This window comes from Lygodium microphyllum, chromosome 13 (assembly GCF_053477565.2).
Source record: "Lygodium microphyllum isolate KBCC chromosome 13, Lygodium_microphyllum_v1.1.10, whole genome shotgun sequence".
In the NCBI taxonomy this organism is placed as follows: Eukaryota; Viridiplantae; Streptophyta; class Polypodiopsida; order Schizaeales; family Lygodiaceae; genus Lygodium; species Lygodium microphyllum.
Genome location: NC_141147.1, coordinates 75,752,997 through 75,778,738, shown reverse-complemented (window position 1 = coordinate 75,778,738; position 25,742 = coordinate 75,752,997). Strand labels below are relative to the sequence as shown.

Here is a 25,742-nt window from a genome sequence, read left to right as displayed (position 1 = left end):
GGGAAGGACCAAAAGAAGAAGGAGAACAACAAATAAAAGAAGGACAAGGAGAAGGAATCGCCTTGCCATATTTGTGGTAAGACCGGTCATTGGAAGAAGGATTGCCCCAACAAAGACAAGAAGGACACCAAGAAGAATGACACAAAGGATTCTGGAGCGGTGGCTGCACCCTCATCAACTGCTTTTCTACACTTAGCAATCATTGAGGACTCCACACCGAAAACTTCTGATGCTGCAATGCAGCTCCCCAGGCTCGAGAGTGGATCGTGGACAATGGTGCCTCACGGCACATGACTCCTCCCGTTGGTGTTGCCCATTTGCGACCTTCGCGTGGGCAGATTCTCATTAGAGACAGCTCTTCTATGTCTATTGCCGTGCGGGGTGAGATGCAGCTGATTCCATATGAACGTAATGGTACCCACACTTCCGAGATGTTGCATGTGCCAAGCTTGGGGTATCATTTGCTTTCAGTCCATAAGATTTGTTCTCTTGGTCTCTTGGTGGAGTTTGACAATGACGTTGGAGTCCTTGATCGTGGATCGAGGAAGGTTTTCTCTTTTGGGTTTGAGGAGAATGGCATCTACAAATTGAGGTCTTCTACATCTCTTACCTCTCTTCTTCTCACCTCTCACACACAATCCGAGCAATGGCATGCTCGGTTTGGCCACTTGAACTACGAGTACCTTCGGAAGGCGTTGCGAGGATTGTTTGTTCGAGGTTTGCCGGACATAGTGTTAAGCCATTAGTCATGTGTCTCCTGCATTCATGGGAAACTACATCGGGATGCGATTCCCAACAAAGCTTCAAGGCAGTCTACATCACCTATGAAGCTTGTATCTATGAATCTTTGTGGCCCGATGAGGACCAAGTCTCTGAAGGGGAGCTTGTACTTCATGTTGATCGTAGATGACTATAGCAGGATGACTTGGGCCTATTTTTTGACATTGAAGTCGGAGATTTCCTCTCACTTCAAGGATTGGCTTCTCTTTGAGGAGAACCGCTCTGGCCGGCGACTGAAGACCTTGCATTCAAACAAGGGCGGTGAATTTATGTCTAATGAGTTTGCTCGCTTTTGTGCAAATAGGGGCATTCACCAAGAGTTTGCTAACACCAACACTCCTCAAGAGAATGGCATTTTGGAGCAGAAGAACAAAAGTCTCATTGAGATGGCACACACCATGATGGAGCACCGACAGACACCTCAGTTTCTATGGGTTGAGGCCGTGGCTACTGCAATTCACATCCTCAATCGATCTCCCATTTCGGCCGTTGACAGAATAACACCTTTTGAGGCTTACTTTGGGACTAAGCCTGATGTCTCTTATTTCCGGATCTTTGGGTGTGACGCCTATGTGCACATCCCGAAGACGCAACGTGACAAGTTTGAGGCGGGTTCCTGCCGACAGGTTTTTATTGGCTACAGCTCCTAGTCCCAAGGTTATCGTCTGTTTGATCCCGTCAAGCGAGATGTCTACACGAGCCGAGATGTGCGGTTCATGGAAGTTCCGGCCACAGAGGGGGGTGAGGAGCACCCTGTCCTTGGAGATCCAAGGGAGAGTTGGGCTCCCAAGACAGTTCCTTTGAAGCCAGAGCCCCTTGATGGAGATTCTTCTTCTAATTCAAAGTCTTCTCTTCCACCGGCCGCCGTAGTGGAGCTACCGCCGATGGATGTTCCCAAGTCTTCAGCAGATGGAGAGCAACGGGAAGAGGTCCCAGCCTCCTCATTGGGCCCGTGACACACTATGAGATTCAGGGATCAAGGGGGTCCCTAAGGAGTAGGAACCGCAGGTTGGACCGCGGAGGTCGCAGAGGACCCATGCACATTCTATGGAGCTTGTTTGCTCTAACTATTGTTTGATGACCCATGTTATGCAGGATCGAGAGCCCACTTCAGTGAAGGAAACTTTGCAGTCTGACCATTGGCGGACAGCTATGGAAGCTGAGCTGGAGACTATTGAGCGGAATGGCACTTGGTCTCTTGTACCTCGTCCCTCTCACAAGAAGGTGATTGGTGTCAAATGGGTCTTCAAGACCAAGTACCTTAGCGATGGTTCTTTGGACAAGCACAAGGCTCGTCTTGTTACTAAAGGTTTTGCTCAGCGCCCAGGCATTAACTTCCATGAAACTTTGCCCCCACTGCTTGTATGGCGACTATTCGCGCTGTTCTTGCCCTAGCTGGCCACAGAAGATGGCCTGTCTATCAGTTGGATGTGAAGTCGCCCTTTCTCAATGGTGACTTGCAGGAGGAGATCTATGTTGAGTAGCCTCCTAGCTTTGGATCCTCGGATGGGAAAGTTTACAGGTTGAAGAAGGCCTTGTATGGCCTCAAGCAGGCTCCCCGTGCATGGAATGAGAAGATCAACTCGTTTCTTCAATCGAAGTTGAGATATCGGCGCTCCAAGGCCGATCCACAGCTTTATGTGCACACTTCCGAGGCTGGACGTGTGTTGTTTATGTTGTATGTTGATGATTTGATTCTCACAGGGAATCATGCACAGTAGTGCAAGAGACCAAGACAACTTTACATCAGACATTCGAGATGATGGATTTGGGGCTTCTTCATTTCTTCTTGGGTCACGAGATTTATCAGTCTCAAAGGGGGATTTTTATCTCTCAACAACGATACATTCAAAAGCTTTTGGTGACTTTTGAGATGGAGACTTGTCGGACCATTTTTACTCGTATGGGTCCAAACTACAAGGCCACTTCACACTCCGATTCTCCCTTGACGGATGCTTCCTACTACCATCAGTTGATTGGATCCTTGATTTGGCTCCTCAACACTCGTGTTGATCTTTGTTTTGCTGTGGGTCTTTTGGTGGGGTTCACGAGTGAACCCAAACAAGTGCATTGGCAAGCTGCCCTGAGAATTCTTCAGTATTTGAGGGGGACCTCTGACTTAGGGATTTCTTATCCAACAGGTACAAATGCTTCCGATCTTGTTTTTGTAGGTTGAAGCGACTCGATTTGGGTTGGCGATGTGGACCAACAGAGGTCTACTACAGGCTACTGTTTTACCTTAGGTACATGTGTTATCTCATGGAGTAGCAAGAAGCAGCCCACAGTAGCCCTTTCTATTACTGAGGCGGAGTCTCAGGCCGCGTCTTCCACCACATGTGAGGTTGTGTGGCTTCAGAGATTGTTGGAGGAGCTTGGCTGCCCCCAGACTCGTCCTACTCTTCTGTGGTGCAACAATGAGAGTTGCATTGCCTTGGTACGGAATCCTGTATTCCATGCCCAAACGAAGCACATTGAGATCCAGTATCACTTCATTCGGGAGAAGCTTTTGGATGGGACCATTGATATGGAGTACTGCAAGACGGAGGATAATCTTGCCGATTTGTTCATGAAGGCGCTTCCCTAGGCTCTTCTTCGACAACATGCGACAACATGCCCTCAATCTTTTGACCTATCCAAGATCTGAGAGGGGGTGTTAGAGAGACATTTCCTAAACAGCAAAGTGCCACGTCAGCAATCTGTGCATGTGCCATGTGGCTGTTTGTAATCTTACACTTTTTATCATTATTTTATGCAATCAGCTGCATTTACTACACATGGCACTTTTAGATATTCTAATCTGACATCTAACAGAGTTGGTTTGCTAAGACTGACAGTGCACGGGTTGACGGAGATCGAGGTTCTCAAGGCAGAGACACATGCAGATATTTTCTTTGCACCCGTGTATATTTCTGCACTCCTATACAACATACTACACTACAGATTTTCTGCGTTACGCTGTCCCCTTTTCTCTCTCTCTCTTCTCTCTGTGTTCACTCTCTCTCAGTCTTTGTCCTACGCTTTCGCATTGCTACACTCTGGCAGTTAGCAGTCCAGACAACTCATGTGTAAGTCTGACCTATGCCAGGCATGGCTAAGTTATTTAGGCATTTTATTATGGTTATTACGATGCTTATTTAGGGCATTTTATGTTGGCCGACCTGCCCCTATTTTGGCATTATTTTCTTAGTTATATACCCGACTCCCTCCTCATTCAGTCACATCATCACCTACAGGTTCTATGGAGAGAGGGAATTGGTACAAGTCCCTTGGAGCCAAAGACTCACTATTGTACGCATCTTTCTCGTGTTTGGTATGCGGATTCCATTTCCCAAGCATATCTCTAAGTTCTCTTCCTTTGCAATGCTCTTCTGTTTTCTTTCTTTTCTGTCTTGTGTTCGGCAATTTAATTCAGCACTTGTCTATGGTTCCATTGCTGCACTACTTTTGACAATGTACTAATGTACATTGGATAGTATCTTCACTATTTATTCTCCCTTAAAGGAAAATTAGCCTTTAAGCAACCAATTGTTGAAGTAAAGGCCAATGGTCAACGACCATGCAAGTGTCCCTTATACATGTCTATAGTGTACAATTTTATATAAGTGAATATAATTAAGAATAAGAAAAATTGAATACCCACTAAAACTTATTGTGCTCTCTCTCTCTCTCTCTCTCTCTCTCTCTCTCTCTCTCTCTCTCTCTCCACACATAAGCATACTGATAGGCAATAGTATCTTCACTATTTATTCTCCCTCGAATGAGAATTAACCTTTAAGTGGCAAGTTGTTAGAGTGAAGGCCAGTGGCCAAAGACCATAAAGTGCCCCTTACACATGTACACACTGTATGTTTTTAAATAAGTGAAGATAATTAAGAATAAGGAAAATTGAATACCCACTAAAACCTCTCTCTCTCTCTCTCTCTCTCTCTCTCTCTCTCTCTCTCTCTCTCTCTCTCTCTCTCTCTCTCTCTCATCATTGCTTCCTCTCAAGATCAACAAGGCTAATCATATGGCATGCATGTTTATGTAACAAATATCTCTCTCTCTCTCTCTCTCTCTCTCTCTCTCTCTCTCTCTCTCTCTCTCTCTCTCTCTCTCTCTCTCTCTCTCTCTCTCTCTCTCTCTCTATTCCACATCCCACCATTGCTTCCTCTCAAGATCATCGAGGCTAATCATATGGCATGAATATTTGTGCATCAAATATTTATTTATGTATCATGCCATGCCAAAATCCATAGTCAATTATACAAATCCATGCACGACTAGTTTGTTTTGAAAGGGCTTGTTCAAGAACATGAGTAGTATGTTGAAAATCTCATCTTCCTTAAACGACTTATTCAAGAATATGAACAGTGTGTTGAAATTCTCATCTTCCTTACATCTACAAGCAAATGATGATCAAAAGAAGCAAAGTTCATAGTTTTGGATCTCTTGAGATGTTATGTATTGAAGCATAAGACACAGTGGATAACAACGTTGTTCATAGTTCTACTGGTAAGGCTCTCTTGAGATTATGGAAGGTGAAAAGGAACTTTCATCTATCTTACACACTAAATATAAGATCTTTGAGACTTATAAGTATGTGAAAAGCATAGATATTGCTTATTACAAAGTTTAACAAGCGCTTCGAAGATTGCACAAAAAGTGAAAGAGGGCAACTAATTGCCATAGACGTGCATTGATGTTTGCAAAGAATGATTAGGTCACGGGTTCTACACTTTAAGAAAGTAAGGCTAAAAAAAAACAAAGACAAACAACACCTACATTCAAAGTTGAATGTGCAATACTATCAACCGTTTCAAAGTTTTAGAAAAGACCACTCATGTGGATAATAGACTATAATGGCCTTAGCATTGGAAGATACTTAATACCTTTCGTGTTAGCTCATGGAGACATTTCCATGGAGATAGGCCAAAGAATGTATCTACTGAAATTCAGCTTGAGCTTGAGCAATTGAACAAGATTTTGGTATTAGAGCAAATTTTGGCATTACCAAGTGCAACTTGGTGAATTTCCAAATTTTTCACCCATGGATGCAAAATGGATGGAAGAGGGTGACTTAATAAATCATCCTCAATTATTGCAACTTTACCTTAACACATTTCCATTGGAGCCAACTTGGATTGAGCTCATTCAAGTTCAACAAGGCAAGGAGTTCAAAGTACTTTGTGAAACTCAAGAAGGCAATAGCACTTCCACTTCTCTAGTAATGGATAGCTCGAATATGTTGTGATCTTGGATTTACCTTAGTTGCATTCGTACAACTATATGCTAATAGTATTCCTACCTACAGAATCTTATGTGACATTATAATTCCTACCTAGAGCATCCAACTAAGGTAAATCCAAGATCTTATATGCTAATGGTATGTTCAAAACATTATTGAGTCTTAGCCAATTGGTACATTACCTTTGGTTCTAACTGACATTATAATTTATGTATGTTATGTGAATTATAACTTAGTTTTGAAACCTCCAAATTTCAGCATATTGTGGGCATTGGTATGGTTGAGCAATAGCTGCAAATGTTGTTTGACTATAATTCCACATGTATTTCCAACAATAATTGATGTCATTGTTCAATGCAATCAAGGGCAATTGCGAGAATTCAAGAGAGAGGTCTATCGTGGAGCAGTAACGAACTATAAGCTGCAAATACCTTCTCAAGAATAATGTTGAGTTCCATGTTCAGTATCTCTCACATTTGGACCCCTTGATTGTCGAATGGCCCGCATTAGGAGTTTATTGATGAAACTTTGCAGCATCAATAAAAAGTAGGAGCAAATCCTTCAGAATAGGTTGGTCAAGAAATGTTCCCAAAAACGAAGTTCTTAGCAAGCATGTCATCCGTCTAGTATTATTGGGGTCCATTACAGAACAACTGCCAGAAGAACCACCGATAAATAAATGGCCACACTGGACTCAAACCAAGGAATTCCTTGATATCAGTCTCAAGCTTGCTACCCAATAGCTCTTATATCAGTTTATTTCAGTGAAGAGGTTCGTCAGGGACATCGGACGTCATGCGATAATTAGATTTATATGCTTATAACTGGATTTGGTCGTTGACTAAGTGCAACCACCAATAAGGTTGGGAAACAGACATCCACAGAAACGGGAAACCGTGTTCTGGAAGGCATACTCAGCGTCTGATAGGGCACTTCCATACCAAAAAACGCATAAAGCTACAACCACCTACTTGTATGGAGTTTTATTTAGGTCTTGATTGAAGTACAAAGAAGAAGATGGAGTGACGGAAACCTGACAGAAACAGCGTTCAATCTGATTGAGCGAGGGAGGGATGACGGATGGGGCAAGCCAGCGAGCTGATTCCGAGCAGCAGCAGCTTCCTGTACAGAGGAAGGGCCCGCAAGCGCCATTCAGAGCGCTGAACCCTAGCAGCAGCAGAAGATTCCTGAAAGAATTCAATCAGAAGCTGGCAAGGACGAGGCGCATTCCGGACAGTGGTGCAAAATGATAATCCACCATAAAGGACTGTCTTATGAATGTGTGTGTGCGTGTGTATGTGTGACCTCGGTTGTGGCCTTCTTATGAGACCACAAAGCCACACAACTAATAGCTACAACCAAGCATCAAGGAGGTTCTACTAGGCTTATAAAGTTTGGCTCTCATAGCTTGTGTTTTTGTGTGATAAGGCTTGTGAGGCCCTTGATGCCCACAAGTTGCACTTTGGCTACCTCGCATGTGAATCAATGCCCCCTTGCTCACTTCACTTTTGCTACACTTTTTCTACCACTCAATCAACTAGCATATAAGAGATACTGCCTATTAAGGCAATCGAAACTAGAAAGTATTTTGGTTGCTCCCAATCTATTCACCAAGGGGGATGTTGTTATAAGAACAACGTTTACTAGGTTGTCAAAGGCATTATCAACCACCACATTGAATTTGTAGCCAAATGCCTACAATAAGCTTCGGATCCAATCTATAAGTATTGTGCATACTTTGTCTATGAGCCACTAATGTTCTTTTACTATAATTTCATTTCACCTTTAAAGCTAGAAAGGCCAAGGTAAGTTTATGTTAATTATCCCATGGATATCTCTAAGCTTCTTATATATAGCAACAAATTGTCCCTAAGTTCACTAATTTTGATTTGTTGGAGTTCAAAAATGCCAAATGCCAAAGGCGCTTTGAGAAGATTAACCAACTTTATAGTAGTGGCATCAAGACCACAATAATCACCAAAATAGAGAAGGTTTCATAATAATAGAATCCTTCAAATTAGTAGCTTCCGTCTGAGACTTGACTTTCCATCTAACAAGCCTCACTTATACATATTTCCAAGAGAGGTGCTTTGTCACCTCTTCTTCCCTTCAACAAAGAGGTGCTTTGTTGTCTCTTCTTCCCTTCCAGACTCCTAAAGGTGACACTTTCAAGAGTCCAAAAAGTTGACTCCTAAGAAGGAGTTTGTTTTGGAGAAAGCTTGGTAAACTTAATACTGAGGCCTAGTCTTGGAGTATTACCTTATAACATTCGAAATGCTTTTTATTTCACTAATGGTTATATATTTGCTCTTCGCATTTAAGAAAAAAGGAAGTTTATGTTAAATTATGAGTATTCAAGCCAACAAGGGTGTACACCTCACATGATTGAGCTTCTCTATGTTCACTCTTGATGTATCCTTAATGTTGGTATTGATTTGGGGACATCACTTTTTTCTTCCCTTTTATGGATAGCTTGCTTACCTCTCACTCATCCCCTCAAGGATATGTGTCCATGAAAACTTGGTATTTGTGCTCCTATGCTACCCTACATAGGTTCCCTTGTTTTCAACTTTTAGCTTCCTCGGCCATCTTTAAGCTCTTGTTCTTCTTCCTTCTTTCTCTTCATTTACAAATCCTTTTCTTTATTGTTGTAAAGTTTACTTGGCTTCTTTGAGAAGTGTAAGAGGATATATAGGGCCCATTCAATAGGATATTTGATTTTCTCATCTAGGTACAATTGGTCCTTTTCTTGGTGGGACCTTTATTAGCATTGCTTTTTAGAGACAATGGTGTAGTGGCAAGGTGGAGCTTGTTCCAAAAAAAATTCCCACACTTCACTTAAGTGGCCCACTTGTAACCTTATGTTTACATCACTCTTTCTTTTGAAAAAGAAATGATTTTTCAAAAAAATAAATTTTAAAAAGCCTTGCTTGATTTTCTCTCTCTTTCTTTATCTCAAATCATTACTTGTGCATCTCATATATTCATACCTAGCAATTTATTGCTTCAACTCATCACCAAGTGTGCTATTGTTTGCAAGGCTTCAAAAAATTAGTTCGAATCATTGTGAATTTGCTAATGAAGGCTTTTTGTGTTGTGTATCCCTCGATAGATGTCTTTTGCAACACAAAGCCTTTGTCGCCTTCATCTACATCTATGTATCCAGAGGGACTCAAAGATGGAAAGCACACATTGAGATCTAAAGGGCCACAACAATGCACTAGAAGATGCGATCCACAGGAAAAGGATGACCACGTCCTTGTCATTTTGGTTTTTGTCTATGCTCTTAAGAGCTTCAAAGGTGATGATGATAAAAGCTGGCAGAGAGACAAAGTAAAGGATGGGGGGAGCAAGACATGAGCAAAGGAAGAGAGAGCTCGTAAGGACTAGTGAACAAGGATGTATAAGAGTGGGGGCAATCCGCATATGCAAGTAAGGTATTCCTGAGACTTACCTAAGAGTGTGGTAGTCTGATAAGAGCAAAGTGCATGTGAGACCTATTCTATGAAGGGCCAAGACAAAGCATCATCTCAAGGAAAGCTCACAAACACAAGCCAAACCAATAACGTTATCACACAAATGGCCACAAACATGCATGCAAGCCAATGATGTGGACCATAGAACAAGCTTCCCACTAGTAGCAAATGGCTCATTTGTTGCTCTTGATTCATGCTCTCTGTAGATTTGGCCCCTAGCAACGAACAAAAAGAGTTGCAAGAGCGTAGAGTGCAACATGTCAATGAATAGTGATATTGCCAACATCACAAAGTGCGATACAAGCTTAATGAGTGTGACTACTAGTAAGAGGTGGAGTAAGATGAAGAGATCAAATAGGAGCTTGGCAATGATGAAGGGCCATTTTCTCTCGAGCCCAAAGAATTCACCAAGGGACTCCAAAGCGCTCTCATACATGCATTCTACAACTCTTGCCTAGGACATGCTCGTATTAATAGCTTTCTCAGTGGACCTATATTACTTGTATTAAAGGCTTTCTTGTCGAACCAAGCATGGATCTAGCTACAAGCAATGCTCTTTCAATGGACCTTGCATGGAAGTGGGAAATTTTGACTTGGAAGGTGACCTTCTTCTCTTGCGAACCATTGCATCTCTTGTGAGCTCCTTTTGCATTTTTTGTTTGGTGCCTCTTCCAAGTAAGTACTTCTTCTCCTTCATCTTCTCTTGTGCTTCTTATCTATGGCATCCTTGAGATATGCTTCCTTTTGAAAACTTCCTAGACTATCTATCTAACTTATACTACCTAAAGCCTCTTAGACAATTTCTACCCATCTATACTGCAGGTGGCGGGCGCCCGTCACGTCACTTTATTCTTTACATTCATTTTTTAGTGACTAGTAAATAAAGGAAGGCCCGGTCACACATTGTGACTGTTGGAGTTCCCATTTCATGTCTCTCTTTCTTGCTCTTGCTCTCCCGCCATAGCTCGTGTGCAAGCTTCGATCCTTCTCACCTTTCAACTGGTATCAGAGCTTGGCTTCCTCTTGCTCGAGCTCGACTCGGTGCTTCTCTACCTTCGCATCGACTCCCTTCACCCATTGGATCTCCATCCCGGCAGCCACATCCGATCTCCCCGAGCTCCCGTCACTCCTTGGCTTCCCGAGAGCACCTTCCCGGCCTATTGAGGCACCTTCAAGGCATTGATACTGAGGTATTTGATCATTCTTTCAGGGTTTTATTTCAGTCTACAGGTTGCAAACAGCAAGGGCAGCCATGGCTTCAAACCCTTGAAGCTTATTCTCCTCATATTGTGCCTTACACCTATCAAGGCTCAAAGAGGCTTGTCATAGGCCTTTGATAGGCCCTTCTTGAGCCCCCCATTACCCCCTTTTCAGCCCATGTGGAGCAGCAGCAAGTTCAACACCAACAGGGCAGATTGTACCATTTTTTTCCAGGCTGTTAGCACTCGTCTACTTCAGCTCCATACTTGGCCATTGCTTCTTGCTCTCTACCTTGATCAAGAGGGCTATAGACTTCATGTTTGATGTCATTCAAGCTTTGGGCACTGGTCTTGATCATTCGGGGCTGATTTCTTCAGATTTGGGACTGTCATAAACTGTCATAACAGGTTGAAAATAGGGCAGCACCATTGGCATTAGCATTTGTTGCTTATACTCCATTCCGGTTGTGCTATTTGATGCCCGTATGCGGTCTACATGATGCCTAGTGCCTTGGGAATGTATGCACATGATTATGCCATGATTTTGGCCTGAAATATTGGCTGATTTGGGACTGTTATTTACTGTTATACAGCGCTGGAAACATGGCAGCCACACTTGGCATTGGCATTTGATGCTTATACTCTACTCCGGTTACCTTGTTTGATGCCCGTATGCGGTCTACATGATGCTTAATGTCTTGGGAATGTATGCATTCGATTTGCCCATGATTTGGCATTGTTTTTGGGCTGGAAATTGACAGTTTTGGACTGTTTAGAGCTGTTGTACATGAGCGGGCTGAAGCTCATTTGTCACATGTATTGCTTCTCTATCGATACCGGATGTATGCTATGGGTTATGTCATGATGTATTACACTTTGGGGATCGACTTCGAACTCATGATCGTGATTCCGGAATGCTTTTGAGCATCGCATTTGCTCCATTGTTATTGGTTTGTCATTGGCAATTTGGTCGACTTGACTGGCATTTGGGCTGCTTATGCCTATTGTCTGTACTTGACGGATAAGCTCTATGCATTACATGCTTTGGTCCGTGGTTGATGCCTCTTAGTTCGTCCATGCTTGACAGATATTTTGGAGCTTCGATTTGGATGTTTTGAGCACTTCCGACTCACAGGGATATTGACTTTGGCTTGCTACTGGATGTATTGACTTGACAGAGATCTTGCCATTGGGATTATGTCTTGCTTAGTGGTTGCTACATCAGTTGCTTCATGTATGTCATGCTCTTGGGAAGCGTATGACGCATTGACTTGGTCACTTGTCACTGGTACTTTGTCTTGGGTTGCTTGAGTCCTTAACTCGATTGTACGCCTTTTGTGCCAGTGGGAGCATCTTGCATGCTTACTTGACCTTGAGCAGGGATTACATGCTATTGGAGCAGTCTATGTCATTGAGCAGTTATGGATGTATTGAGACTTTGGGATTATACTCTGACAATTGGATGTTGCATTGAGTATATGTCTTAGTTCACAGGATGCTTATGAGCTGTCTCAATTTTGGATCCGCTTTCTTTTGAGCAGGCACCTATTTGTGTCAGGTTTTGGCAGTTGGTTCTATATTTTGCCTAGATTGTCTGGGGTGTGCCTCTTACTGGCAGATGCTATTTGACATCTCTTGGTGTTATGCTCATGTATTTTCACTGTCATTTGGCTTTGCTTTGTCCTCTTTATGCCGGCTTTGGACCTAGCATTGTTTAGTTGATATTAGATCCAGTTTTGGGACAGTTTGCTCTCATTATTGCAATTCTGAAATTTATTACAGAAAGCATTTATTGGTGGACTGAGCAGTATTTTTTATGCTGAAATAACCTGATTTGGTGTACCGCACCTAGTACTAAGTGGGCAGCATCTTTTGGCACACTTTTCTCGCCATTTGGAGCTCATTTCAGTGGATTTTGGGCATTTTCTGCAGTAAAACAACCAGCAGTTTTACATTGTCTGTGCATTTCCAGCCTGCATTATGGCATCCTCTTCGACTGATAATGCCATATTTAACATCACCAAGTTGGATGGTACCAATACTCTTATTGGAAGAGTAAAATTTGGCAGGTCTTGGTGCAGAAATCTCAGATTAAGCCACTTCGGTTGAGTGGGGAGCAGCCTGAAACTATGGACAATGACGACTGGCTTGAACTTGATGAGCTATGCAAGTCCACGATTGTATTGTCTCTCACTGAACAGGTACATTATAATGTATTTGAGGAAGCACGGAGTGCATGGGATCTATGGAATAAGATCAAGAATCTTTATGATAAGAAAAGTCCGGCGAGTCAGATGTACTGGTTGAAGCAGCTTATGGATCTGCGCATGAAGGATAATGCGACTATGTCTGCTCACTTGAGCCAGTTCCATGCTATACTGAAGAACCTGACCTCGCAGGATATCACCTTTGGAGAGGAAGTAACTCCTCTTTTCTTGCTTGGGACTCTGAATGAGTCATGGGATGTATTCCGCACTGCCCTATGTGCCTCTAGTGCTACTCTGAAACTGAATGATGTTGAGAGTGCTCTTCTGCAGGAAGAGGTTAATCGCAAAAACTTGGATGCCTCTCGTGTTTCACATGCTTTGACAGTTAGAGGCAGGAATGACAGGAATGATCGTGGTAATAACCGTGGCCGTGACTCGCTGAAGGGTCGGTCTAAATCTCGTGGAAAGTCGCGTAGTAAGTCGCATGGGCGCAACGCTAATGTCACTTGTCATCATTGTGGGAAAAAGGGCCATATCAGACCACAGTGTCATGAGTTGCGCAATGAGAAGCGCAAGGATAAGGGCAAAGAGAAAGTACAGGAGAAGTCCTCTGATCGCAGCATAGTACCTGTGAAGTCCAGCGTCAAGATTGAATAAATTAATGTCATGCAGACCGAGGATTCCGATGGTAGTGATGAGTTCATACTTGCAGCTAGTTCTTCTGATGCTTCACACTTGACTGAGACACCTAGTATGTATGCACAGTGCTGGTTATTGGATTCAGGTGCGTCCTTCCATGTGACGCCTTACCGTGAGTGGTTTCACTCTTACCGTACTGTATCTGGATCAGTCAGACTTGGAGATGACAAGTCTCTTGATATTGTGGGCTGTGGAGATATTCAGTTGCAGTTTTCCACTGGCAGTTCCTTTTTGCTCAGGGATGTATGTCATGTACCTGCGCTTATGCGTAGTCTTATGTTTGCAGGACAGTTGGATGGTGCAGGGTTTCATGTCTGTTTTGGGGATTCTGCCTGGAAGATTACCAAAGGCAGACTTGTGCTTGCTAGAGGCGCCAAGGCTCGCAGCCTCTATCCTCTTGTTGTATCTAGGTCTTCTGTAGACCATGTTTTGGCAATGGGCTCTATCCCACATGTATCACTTTGGCATGCCCGTTTGGGGCATATGTCTTTGAAGGGAATGAAAATGTTATCTGGTTTGCAGTATCTTCCGCCTTTGGACTATGCACGTTTTGACTCGTGTGATCATTATCTTTATGGTAAGTAGAATAGGTCTACGCATAAGAAATCGGGTAGGCCATGCATGAGTGAGCCCTTGGCTTTGGTGTATTCAGATGTTTGTGGGCCCATGCCGTGTATGTCTATGGGTGGCACGAAGTACTTTGTTACCTTCATTGATGATTTTTCTAGGAAAGTGTGGGCTTATCCCATAAAGCAAAAGTCTGATGTCTTGGCAATCTTTCAACGTTGGCTTGCTCTTGTTGAGAACCAGACTGGGTATAGGCTGAAATGCCTTAGGACTGACAATGGGGGAGAATATGTCTCACGTGCTTTTGAGCAGTTTTGTGATGACAGGGGTATTAAGCGTCAGTTGACCGCCCCTTACACCCCCGCCCAGAATGGTTTGGCTGAGCGCATGAACAGGACTATTCAGGAGTGTGTCCGCTCTATGCTTAGCCATGCAGGCCTACCACAGAGCTTTTGGGCTGAGGCAGTTAGTAGGGCAGTGTATGTCATAAACCGATCGCCTTCTAGTGGATTGGATTTCCAGGTTGCAGAGGAAGTTTGGGCTGGTAAGCCACCCTCTTATGCGCATCTCCGTGTCTTTGGATGTGAGGCATTATGCCATGTGCCCAAGGACAAGAGGAGTAAGTTGGATCCAAAGAGCATTAAATGCATTTTTCTTGGTTATCGTGATTCAGGAGAGATGGGCTATCGCCTATGGAATCCGCAGGTGCGGAAAATAGTACGTAGCCATGATGTAGTCTTCCATGAAGACAAGATGCACAGGCAGCCTGAGAAAGTGGTTGAGATCCGCAGAGTGATCTTTCAGGAGGAGCCTAGAGCTCCTACACAGCCAGTTGGACAGCCTACAGCTGCAGCAGATGCTCATGGTCAGGGTGTTGGATAGGCAGCTGGGCAGGCAGCAGAGCCTGCAGTGAGACGGTCTGCTAGAGACAGACGTCCACCTGATAGATTTCAGCCCTCTATGCATTATATTTTGGTTACAGATGTAGGAGAGCCTTTCACTTATGATGAGGCTATGCGCAGGGGTGACAATCACTCCTGGGAGAGGGCTATGCAGTCTGAGATCGACTCCTTGCATAAGAATGAGACTTCGGATTTGGTTGCCTTGCCTAAGGGCAAGAAGGCTTTGCCATGCAAGTGGGTATACAAGCTGAAAAGTACCCCTGGACATCCCAAGCCGGCATACAAGGCTAGATTGGTAGCAAAGGGTTTTAAGCAGGAGCATGGTGTAGACTTTGATGAGGTCTTTTCTCATGTGGTTAAGATGACCACCCTGCGCTTGGTCTTGGCTTTGGTTGCTCAGCTTGACTTAGATCTATATCATATGGATATCAAGACGGCTTTCTTACATGGAGACTTGCATGATGAGATCTATATGGAGCAGCCTAAGGGCTTTGCAGAACCTACAGGGAGGACCTAGTGTGCAAGTTGAAGAAAAGTCTTTATGGCTTGAAGCAGGCACCTAGGGAATGGTATCATAAGTTTGATGCCTTTATGCAGTCACAGGGCTACAACAGGAGTGCTATGGATCCGTGTCTTTACACGAAGAAAGCCCGTGATGGTTCATTGCTTATTTTGGTACTCTATGTGGATGATATGCTGATAGCAGGGAAAGCTCATGATGAGCTAGATGCTCTTAAATCTCAGCTGAAGAAGAGCTTTGAGATGAAGGATTTGGGACAGGCGTCTCACATACTTGGTATGCGCATTAGACGCAACAGGCATTAGGGACTCCTCTACTTGTCATAGAGGGAGTATATTCATAAAGTCCTTGAGCGCTTCCGCATGCAGGACGTAAAGCCTATTGGCTGTCCATTGCCTTCTTATGTGAAGATATCACAGGCCGATTGTTCGCAGACAGATGAGCAGAGGGCCGAGATGGCCCAAATCCCTTATGCTTCAGCCGTGGGCAGTTTGATGTATGCCATGATAGCCACTCGTCCAGATATTGCCTTTGCAGTTGGTGTTGTGGCACGCTATATGGCTACACATGGTAGGAAACATTGGGATGCCGTGAAGGATATCATGAGGTACCTGAAGGGCACAACAGATATGTGTATTTTCTATGGAAGCCAGGATACATGGGTCGTGGGGTACACTGACTCCGATTATGCAGGACATGCAGATAGTAGGAAGTCCACTTCTGGCTATGTATTCACCTATGCTGGAGGTGTTGTCTCTTGGATGTCCCAGGGTTCAGAAGTGTACGGCTTTGTCTACCACTGAGGCCGAGTATGTTGCAGCCACTGAGGCTTGCAAGGAGGCCATATGGCTAGGCCGTCTAGTTGCTGACCTTGGGATTGATGCTATACCTACACTGCATTCGGATTCTATGAGTGCCATTTAGTTGGCTAAGAATCCGGTCTTCCATGCGAAGACAAAACACATTGAGGTGAGGTATCACTTCATACGTGGTATCGTGGAGGACAAGTCTGTTGACCTTGTCAAGATCTCCACTGACGAGAATCCTGCAGATCTGCTCACGAAAAGCCTCACTACTGAGCGCTTTGCCTTCCTCAGGAGATTGATGGGCATTGGATGAGATGTTGCCTTTCCTCATCCCTTGTACCTATGTACAGTTGTACTGTCTTTTTCTTTTCTTTTCTCTCTCACTGGGGCAGATTCGCCTTTAAGTGGGAGGTTATTGGGGTAAAGGCGCCTCCGCCGTGCCGCCCCGTGTATTACTACACTGACAGTACCCGCCACTGCACACTGCAGGTGGCGGGCGCCCGTCACGTCACTTTATTCTTTACATTCATTTTTTAGTGACTAGTAAATAAAGGAAGGCCCGGTCACACATTGTGACTGTTGGAGTTCCCATTTCTTGTCTCTCTCTTTCTTGCTCTTGCTCTCCCGCCATAGCTCGTGTGCAAGCTTCGATCCTTCTCACCTTTCATAATCTTCACTACTCATAGCATCCCACTCCAACACACAAGTAATGCTAAGAAAAAGAAAGCTACCACAATCAAACACAATAAAAGATTTAGGGGCTAAAGGCCTTAATCCCCTAAAGATTGATGATTGGTTTTGATTCATGCATGGCATTAATTCTCCTTCTCTAATTTTATCTACAATTCCACCGAAGTGGATGATTGTCTGTTCTGTTTCATGTGACCTCTCAAAATCATCACCTTGTCTAGAGTGGCTGGGACACACACACACACATTGTTGGGGGTAAAGGCGCCTCCGCCTAGCCACCCGTGTATTACTACACTGATAGTACCTACACTGCACACTGCAGGTGGCGGGTGCATGTCACCGTCACGTTATTCTTTATTCTTTCAGTGACAGTTTGAATAAAGGAAGGCCCGTCACACATTGTGACTGTTGGAGTTCCCATTTTGTGTCTCTCTCTTTCTTGTTCTTGCTCTCCCACCATAGCTCTCCAAGTGCAAGATTTGATCCTTCTCACCTTCAGCTGGTATTAGAGCTTGGATCTCATGGAGCTTGACCTTGACTTGCATCGCTTTAGCTTTCAAACAAATACCTATAGTCATTCTCATGTTCATGGTAGCCATAGCTTGACCTTCATGGTATGTATTTTTTATCTCCCACCTTCTCGCCCTTTACCACTTGTTCTAGGGTACTCTTGGGCTCTTGTGAGCTCAGTCAGGAGCTAAACTTTCAGCTCAGCACTTGGATAAACAAAGGCAAAGTAGGGGGCAGCCATATCTCATACTCATTGGAGCTTGCATACCTCATATCTCACTTGGATCTCTTTAAGGCTATCTTGGCCCTATTCTAGGCTATCTTTAGCACCTTACCCAAGCCCCCCATCAACCACATTGGAGCAAAAATGTGTTGCTACCCTGCCACGTAGGTTGCGCCTATTTCATGCAGGCCTGGACTGCATATTCAACAGCTGCACAGCTTGGTTTTCGTCATTATCTTCTTCATTTGGCACTTATTCAAGCTTGGCACTCATGTTTGGTGGCCATTGATGCTTACCACTTGGTTTGTGGCATTCGATTGAGCCCATTCTTGCTGGAATGTACAACAAATCTATTGTTCAAGACTGGAACAAGCTTTTACAGGTTCACTGGAGCTCACTTACACATCATTTGATGCCCATATGCCTATATATGCATGCCTAATGCTTGGTGGATGTATGCCTCATGTTGAGAGATCATTTCTTGGGCTGATCATACTTCAAATCTTGGCTGGACATCACAAATTCTTGGCTAGAAAACAAGCCAGCATATGGTCCTTGACTGTCTCATGCCTATGGATCATGCTTATGTAATGGTTGTTCATGCTCCCTTGATGCCTATATGGTAGGAAATAATGCACCATTGTCTGGCTATGCTTTTGGGCTGATTCAAGCCATCATTTGGCTCAATTTTGGACAATGATTTCATGTTGTTTACAATAGGGCTGATCGTACTTCTCAATGGATATTTAATGCCTATTGGATTTGGGCTATGCCTTGGAAGTATACATTGATGTAGTGACTCTCAAGGATCGACATAGAGCTTGGATTTACTCTCGGATCATTGGTTGAGCTTGAGCTCACTTCACATAGCATTCGAATCTCCATCTTTGATGTACTTATGGCATGTACTTTGCTTATGTCTGACCGGTCTTGACATGCTTGGCTTATGCCATCTCTATACATGCTGGTTACATTGTCTTGGAGTTGATTTCTACTACGGCTTACTTGGGCTTGACACTTATGGCTTTTGTGCCAGTGGGAGTATCTTTGGATGCTTGACAAACATTGAGCAGGCGGTTTATGCTACTTGAGCATTCGGATACTTGACTGAGATCTTCACTTGGATGTTGCATGGTTGATATGCCATGGCCCTCATAGATGTACTTAGGCAGATTTGGGCTTTGCACTCCCTGAGCATACACCTATTTGTGTCAGGTCTTGCCAGTGTTGTGTACACTTTGCCCTATTACACAGGGGGTGTGTCGACTTACTGACGGATTCATTTGACATGCTTGGGTGTTTGTATGACTGTCACATGCTGATTTATGCCGGTTTGATTATGCTTTGACAGTCAGTGGTTGACTTGGTGCATTCATTTTGCCTACAGTTTGCTCTCATTGTACTTGGTTGTAATTTATTATAGTAAGCAGTTATGCATGGACTGTGATGTATTTTTCATGCTGAATCATCCCGATTTTATGTACTTTTGATGGTACTTGGTGGGTAGCATCATTAGCTATCAGTTTGTGGTCATTTTGCCTTGGTTTTGGTGGTATTTTGGCTATTTATAGCAGAAAACAGCAAGCAGTTTTGAACTATTTGCACTGTTTCAACTTGTAATATGGCATCTTCTTTCACTGACAGTGCTATCTTCAACATCATTAAGCTTGATGGTACGAATTATGCCTATTGGAAGAGCCAAGTTTGATAGGTGTTGGTGCAGAAATTGCAGATAAAGCCACTAAGGTTGAGTGGAGAGCGGCCTGAAACTATGACTAATGACAAATGGATGGAGCTTGATGTGTTATGCAAGTCCACCCTCATCTTGTCTCTCACTAAACATGTGCATTACAATGTGGTTGAGGAAGCAGAGTGCTTGGCATCTTTGGAATAAGATCAAGAACCTCTATGACAAGAAAAGTCCAACAAGTTAGATATATTGGCTGAAGCAGCTTATGGACCTGCGCATGAAGGAGAATGTAACGATGTTTGCTCATTTGAGCCAGTTCCATACTATTTTCAAGAACTTGACTTCGCAGGGTATTACTTTCAATGATGATGTTACTCCATTGTTTTTACTTGGGACTTTGAGTGAGTCATGGGATGTATTCCACACTATCTTATGTGCTTCTGCTACTACTTTGAACGTGCTTGATGTAAAGAGTGCTCTTCTACATGAAGAGATCAACCGTAAGAACTTGGATGCCTCTCGTGTGTCCCATGCTTTGACTGTTAGAGGCAGAGATGGTAATGGAATGAATGACTGTGGGAATGGCCGTGGCAGAGACTAGTAGAAGTCTAGGTCTAAATCACGTGGCAAGTCACGTAATAAGTCTCGTGGGAGAAATGCTAAAGTGACATGTCACCATTGTGGCAAGAAGGGTCATATACACCCACAATGTCATGAGTTACACAATGAGAAGCACAAAGAGAAGGGGAAAGACAAAGTACAAGAAAAGTCCTCTAATCGTAGCATTGTGCCTGCGAGATCTAGTGTGAAAATTGAGGAGATATATGTCATGCAAGAGGGCTATGTAGTTTGAGATAGACTTCTTGCATAGAATATGACTTGTGATTTGGTTGCATTGCCTAAGGGCAAGAAGGTTTTGCCATGAAAATGGGTGTACAAGAGCTGAAAAGTACCCCTAGGCATCCCAAGCCAGCTTATAAGGCAAGACTTATTGCTAAGGGTTTTAAACAGGAGCATGGAGTTGACTTTGATGAAGTCTTTTCTCTTGTGGTCAAGGTGACCACCCTATGCTTGGTTTTGGCCTTAGTCGCGCACCTTGACTTGGATTTATACCAAATGGATGTCAAGATCGCATTCTTGCATGGGGATTCGCATGATGAGATTTACATGGAGTAGCCTAAGGGCTTTGCAGAACCTGGCAGGAAGCACCTAGTGTGTAAGTTGAAGAAAAGTCTTTATGGCTTGAAGTAGGCACCTAGGGAGTGGTATCATAAGTTTGATGCCTTTATGCAGTCACAAGGCTACAGCAAGAGTGCTATGGATCCATGTCTTTACACGAAGAAAGCCCGTGATAGCTCATTGCTTATTTTGGTACTTTATGTGGATGCTCTTAAATCTCAGCTAAATAAGAGCTTTGAGATGAAGGATTTGGGATAGACCTCTCACATTCTTGGTATGCGCATTAAACGCAACAGGCATTAGGGACTACTCTACCTCTCACAGAGGGAGTACATTCATAAAGTCCTTGAGCATTTCCACGTGTGGGACGTGAAGCCTATTGGCTATTCATTGCCTTCTTATGTGAAGGTTTCACAAGCCGATTGTCCACAGACTGTTGTCCATAGACAGATGAGCAAAGGGCCGAGATGGCCAAGATCGCTTATGTATCAGTCATGGGTAGTTTGATGTATGCCATGATAGCCACTCGTCCATATATTGCCTTTGCAGTTGGTGTTGTGGCACACTATATGGCTACATCTGGGAAGAAACATTGGGATGCCGTGAAGGGTATTATGATGTACCTGAAGGGCACAACAGATATGTGTATTTGCTATGGCAGCCAAGATACAGGAGTTGTGGGTTACACAGACTCTGATTATGCAGGACATGCAGATAGTAGAAAGTCCACTTCTGGCCATGTATTCACCTATGCTGGAGGTGTTGTCTCTTGGATGTCCAGGTTTCAGAAGTGTATGGCTCTATCTACCACTAAGGCCGAGTATGTTGTAGCCATCGAGGCCTGCAAGGAGGCCATATGGTTAGGCCATTTTGTTCATGACCTTGGGATTGATGGTATACCTATGCTGCATTTGGATTCTATGAGTGCTATTCAACTAGCCAAGAATCCGGTCTTCCATACGAAGACGAAACACATGAAGGTGAGGTATCACTTCATACGTGGGGTCGTGGAGGACAAGTTTGTTGACCTTGTTAAGATCTCCATTGATGAAAATCCTGCAGATCTGCTCATGAAAAGCCTCATTATTGAGCGCTTTGCCTTCCTCAGGAGATTGATGAGTGTTGGATGAGATGATGTTTTTCCTCATCCTGTTATACATGTGTACATTGTACTGTATTTTCTTTTTTCTTTTCACTCCTCATTGGGGCATATTCGCCTTTAAGTGGGAGGTTGTTGGGGCTAAAGACGCCTCCACCGCCTAGCCGCCTGTGTATTACTACACTGACAGTACCTGCCAGTGCATACTGCAGGGGCGGGCGCTCGTCACTGTCACTTTATTCTTTATTCTTTTAGTGATAGTTTGAATAAAGGAAGGCCCGGTCACACATTATGACTGTTGGAGTTCCCATTTTGTCTCTCTCTCTCTCTTTCTTGCTCTTGCTCTCTCGCCATAGCTCTCCAAGTGCAAGCTTCGATCCTTCTCACCTTTCATACGTGTGTGTGTGTGTGTGATTTTTTTTTTCTCAATCCATGTTAGCCATGAGAAGCAACCATGAACTGATCCTAAAGGCGCCCCCCTAGTGCAAAACAAGGCATGAAGAAAGAAATCAAACCTTGGAAATAGAGACTAGCTCCACTATAGTCCTTGTTGTGAATCATGAAGTAGTTCAACAAGCACTAGCCACCCAAACAACTCCCATAAAAAAAGAGTGATCTAGCAGTTAGCTTCTTCGATCTCTTGAATTGTGTGGACTTGATTTCCCCTTGTTCTTTTAATTCATTGGAAAATTGGTGAATAGCCTTGGTTGGAATACGAACAATCCTCAAAAGGTAGGATATTAGGGTAGTATGACTTATTATGGCTGACTTTCTCTTGGGTGTCTGCCTATAGGGCTTAGGCGCTGTGCTCATGAAAGTTCAATATTTTCTTAGGCTATGTGCTTGTGAAAGTTCAATATTTTATTTTTTTGATATCTTGTTAATGTGGATAAAAAATGCACCAAATATGGTCTATTTGGGCATTGTAATATTGGGATCAAGATGGGCAAATAATTGCTTATATATATCATGCAACAATAGGCAAGCCAACACTAAGTAAGATCATTATGAAATAGTTGCTACTCTTGTTGTTCCCTCTAGAGAGGTGGCATGTTGGATGCATACAAGTCAATGACAAGTGAATAGGATGCAACTACTAGATTTAATGCTAGATCTAAAATATGAGATCATTTCACATTCTGGTTAAGTGAAGAGAGCTGTTTGAGAGACCACAGAACTACATCTTATAATATGAAAAAATAACAAAGGTTAAACACATAAGATAAGATTACGATAAGCACTCAAAACAATAGAAAAATGTTGCAAATGCCTACACTACTGTTAGGTGCATCCTTTCACCCACAAAGGATGTCTAAGACCTGTAACAGCAGGGTTGCTATTACATATATCAACTAGAGCCATCGTGTTTCTTTCCAGGATGTCTTCAATAAATTATGTTTGAAGCACTATGATAATGTACTCTTTATGGTGTGTTAGAAAGCACATGACTGTTATCCACCAGATTGGAATGCATGGAGACCATTTCGTATGAAGATGTTAGCTACTTTGATACCGATGGTTAGAATGGATATTTGGCAGACGACATCTCAAAGGACACTTTGTTGGTTTAGGATGCCATTAGTGAGAAAGTGTATTGAGATAAATAACCAACACGATTATCTTTTTTTTCTCTCTTAAGGTCATGCAATACAATGGATAGTGTTTTCCCCCTTGCATGCATTTGATGGTCTCCATGCGGGAATTTCTTAAAATATATGGCCACTTCCTTTGGAGGTTTTGGTGCTAGGTTCTTTTTTGTTTGGAAGTTATGCCTAGTGATAATAGCGCCAATTCTAGCCATAGCTTTTGTAGGAGACTTATATATATGTGTATACTCTCACATGCTTGACATCCAAAGGCCAAGAAGCTCATGGAGAGGCAATACGCATATCCAAGTAGGTTTGATTGAACAAGTTGTCTGCAACAATAATAGTCTGATTGAAACTACTACATCAAAAGTGACAATTAACTTCCCATTCCATGGAACAAAACATCACAATTATTCAAATGATAACATCTTGTGTGGGTAAAGAGGGGGCTATTGAAGCTAAAGTGGAGGTTGCAAGGTAGGTTGCTCATTCTTTTAGGTTGATTAGTGGCCAAATCCATGGTGTGCAGCTCTCTGGCAACCAATAACAGTGGGTAGCTGTTGCATGTGTTGGCTCAAGGACCCCTCCATGTTGCTACTTGATGAGGCCACAAAAACCCTAAATGCAAAGTTGAAGAAGGTCTTACAAGAGGTGGTGGACAAGCTCATGCAAGGCTGTACAACCATCACAATTGCCCACTACTTGACCACCATCCACAACGTGGACACCATTGCTAGTCATCCAAGAGGACCACATCATTGAGTAAGTGTCCCATAGACAACTCATAGACAATTTTGATGGTTCTTATGCACATGTGGTAAATATCTAGTGGACTCGAGAGGGCCAGTATTAAAAATTACCTACCTTGTGAGAGTTGAGAATCCAAAACTTCTTTTTTCTTGCAACTAGATGCTGCATACTAAATACCCTTACCACTTATGCTAGGTCCTATTTGCCTAACATTGACATTGTAATTTCCATTTTTCATAGCATTGTATATAAGTTTCTTATTTATATTTGCATGGCCCTTGGATTTGCAACCCCTTAAACTCCATTTCTCTATTGCAGTTTTTTGAGCCCAAAAGTTTGAATTAAAAGGGTCAAATTGGAAAGAAAGATCCACATGAGACTCATCTAGGAAGCGAGAAAGGCAACACTAGCATAGCAAGAAGTAGTAGCAGTAGCAATTGCTGCTTTGTGCACTCATTCACATGGAGAGGGCATATGCTTTGATGATGTAATGCCCACCCTTTGTGTTTACCTGTTTTGCAAGTCTTATCTCGAGTGCTAGATCATTAGGTCATGGTTCTTGTCATCCTCATTATCAAGGCCTTCCCGTTGAGTGTACTACGTCTGATGCAACTAATGATCCTATTTATATCATGATATTAATAGTATAACTTGATCAGCTAATCACGACTTCAATATTTGCCATGTTGAATTGCTAAAGTTTGTTAGCATAAGAATAATATCTATTTGCTGAGTAATTGTAGCTTGTCAATGTAACAACAATACCAATGGATCAGTATTGGCTACATGATATTGATGAGCATCATTCCAAGGTTGAATATGTGTATAATCATTAGGTTATCCTTCTAGGATTATATTAGCTTGGCCAACATGCATAATAATAGACTTCATGTTTGAGGTGTAATGTCTACTTGTCCCAATTCTTCTAAATTGATTGAAAATTTTTGGAGGTGATGTGATTAGATAATTGCTTCCATCCTCCAATCCTCAACTATGACTACATCATTGATAGGGGGAAGGGCAAGAAGTGAGCTTTTTGAGCGAGCATTTAAGCGAGCATTTTTGGGCAGCCTCCAATATTTGTTTCACATATTCCACTTATTCCTCCTATTCTCTTGTGTACATATCAAGCACCACTACCGCCCCTACTGCCACCACCACCATTGCCACCACCACTACCATTACCGCCGCCACTACCACCACCACCTCTACTGCCATCTCCATTCTCGATGTCATTACCACCTCCACCGCTTCCACCACTACCATCCCCTCCCATGTTTCTCCCCCCATATTAATTAAGGTCTCTCTCTCTCTCTCTCTCTCTCTCTCTCTCTCTCTCTCTCCCCCCCCCAATCTTCCACCAGTTATACTCTCTCTATTTTCTCTTCTTCCCATCTTCCTCTCTCTCTCTCTCTCTCTCTCTCTCTTGGCAACTTCTCGCTTCTCCCTCTCTTACACACCTTCTCTCTCTTGCTCTCTCTCTCTCCTTGTGTCGCTCACAAATACATATACACCCACTCTCTCTCTATCTCTCTTTCCTTTCCTCCTCTCTCTCTCTTTCCTTCCCCCCTCTCTCTCTCAAATATAGCAACTAAATAAAACAACTAATGAATATTAGATTATAGAGCA

The 25,742-nt window shown here is 43.2% G+C and overlaps 1 protein-coding gene across 1 annotated transcript in view; it reads right to left on the bottom strand.

The window, feature by feature from the left end:
- The window catches only part of LOC148026784 (chaperone protein dnaJ A6, chloroplastic-like), a 47,327-nt gene extending 39,961 nt beyond the window's left edge, over window positions 1-7,366 (bottom strand). Inside the window, exon 1 of the mRNA XM_087691315.1 lies at window positions 7,041-7,366. Coding sequence (XP_087547441.1) covers window positions 7,041-7,159 — 119 coding nt within the window. The 5' untranslated portion in view covers window positions 7,160-7,366. The remainder of the gene's footprint in view (window positions 1-7,040) is intronic.
- Between the last annotated feature and the right edge of the window lie 18,376 nt (window positions 7,367-25,742).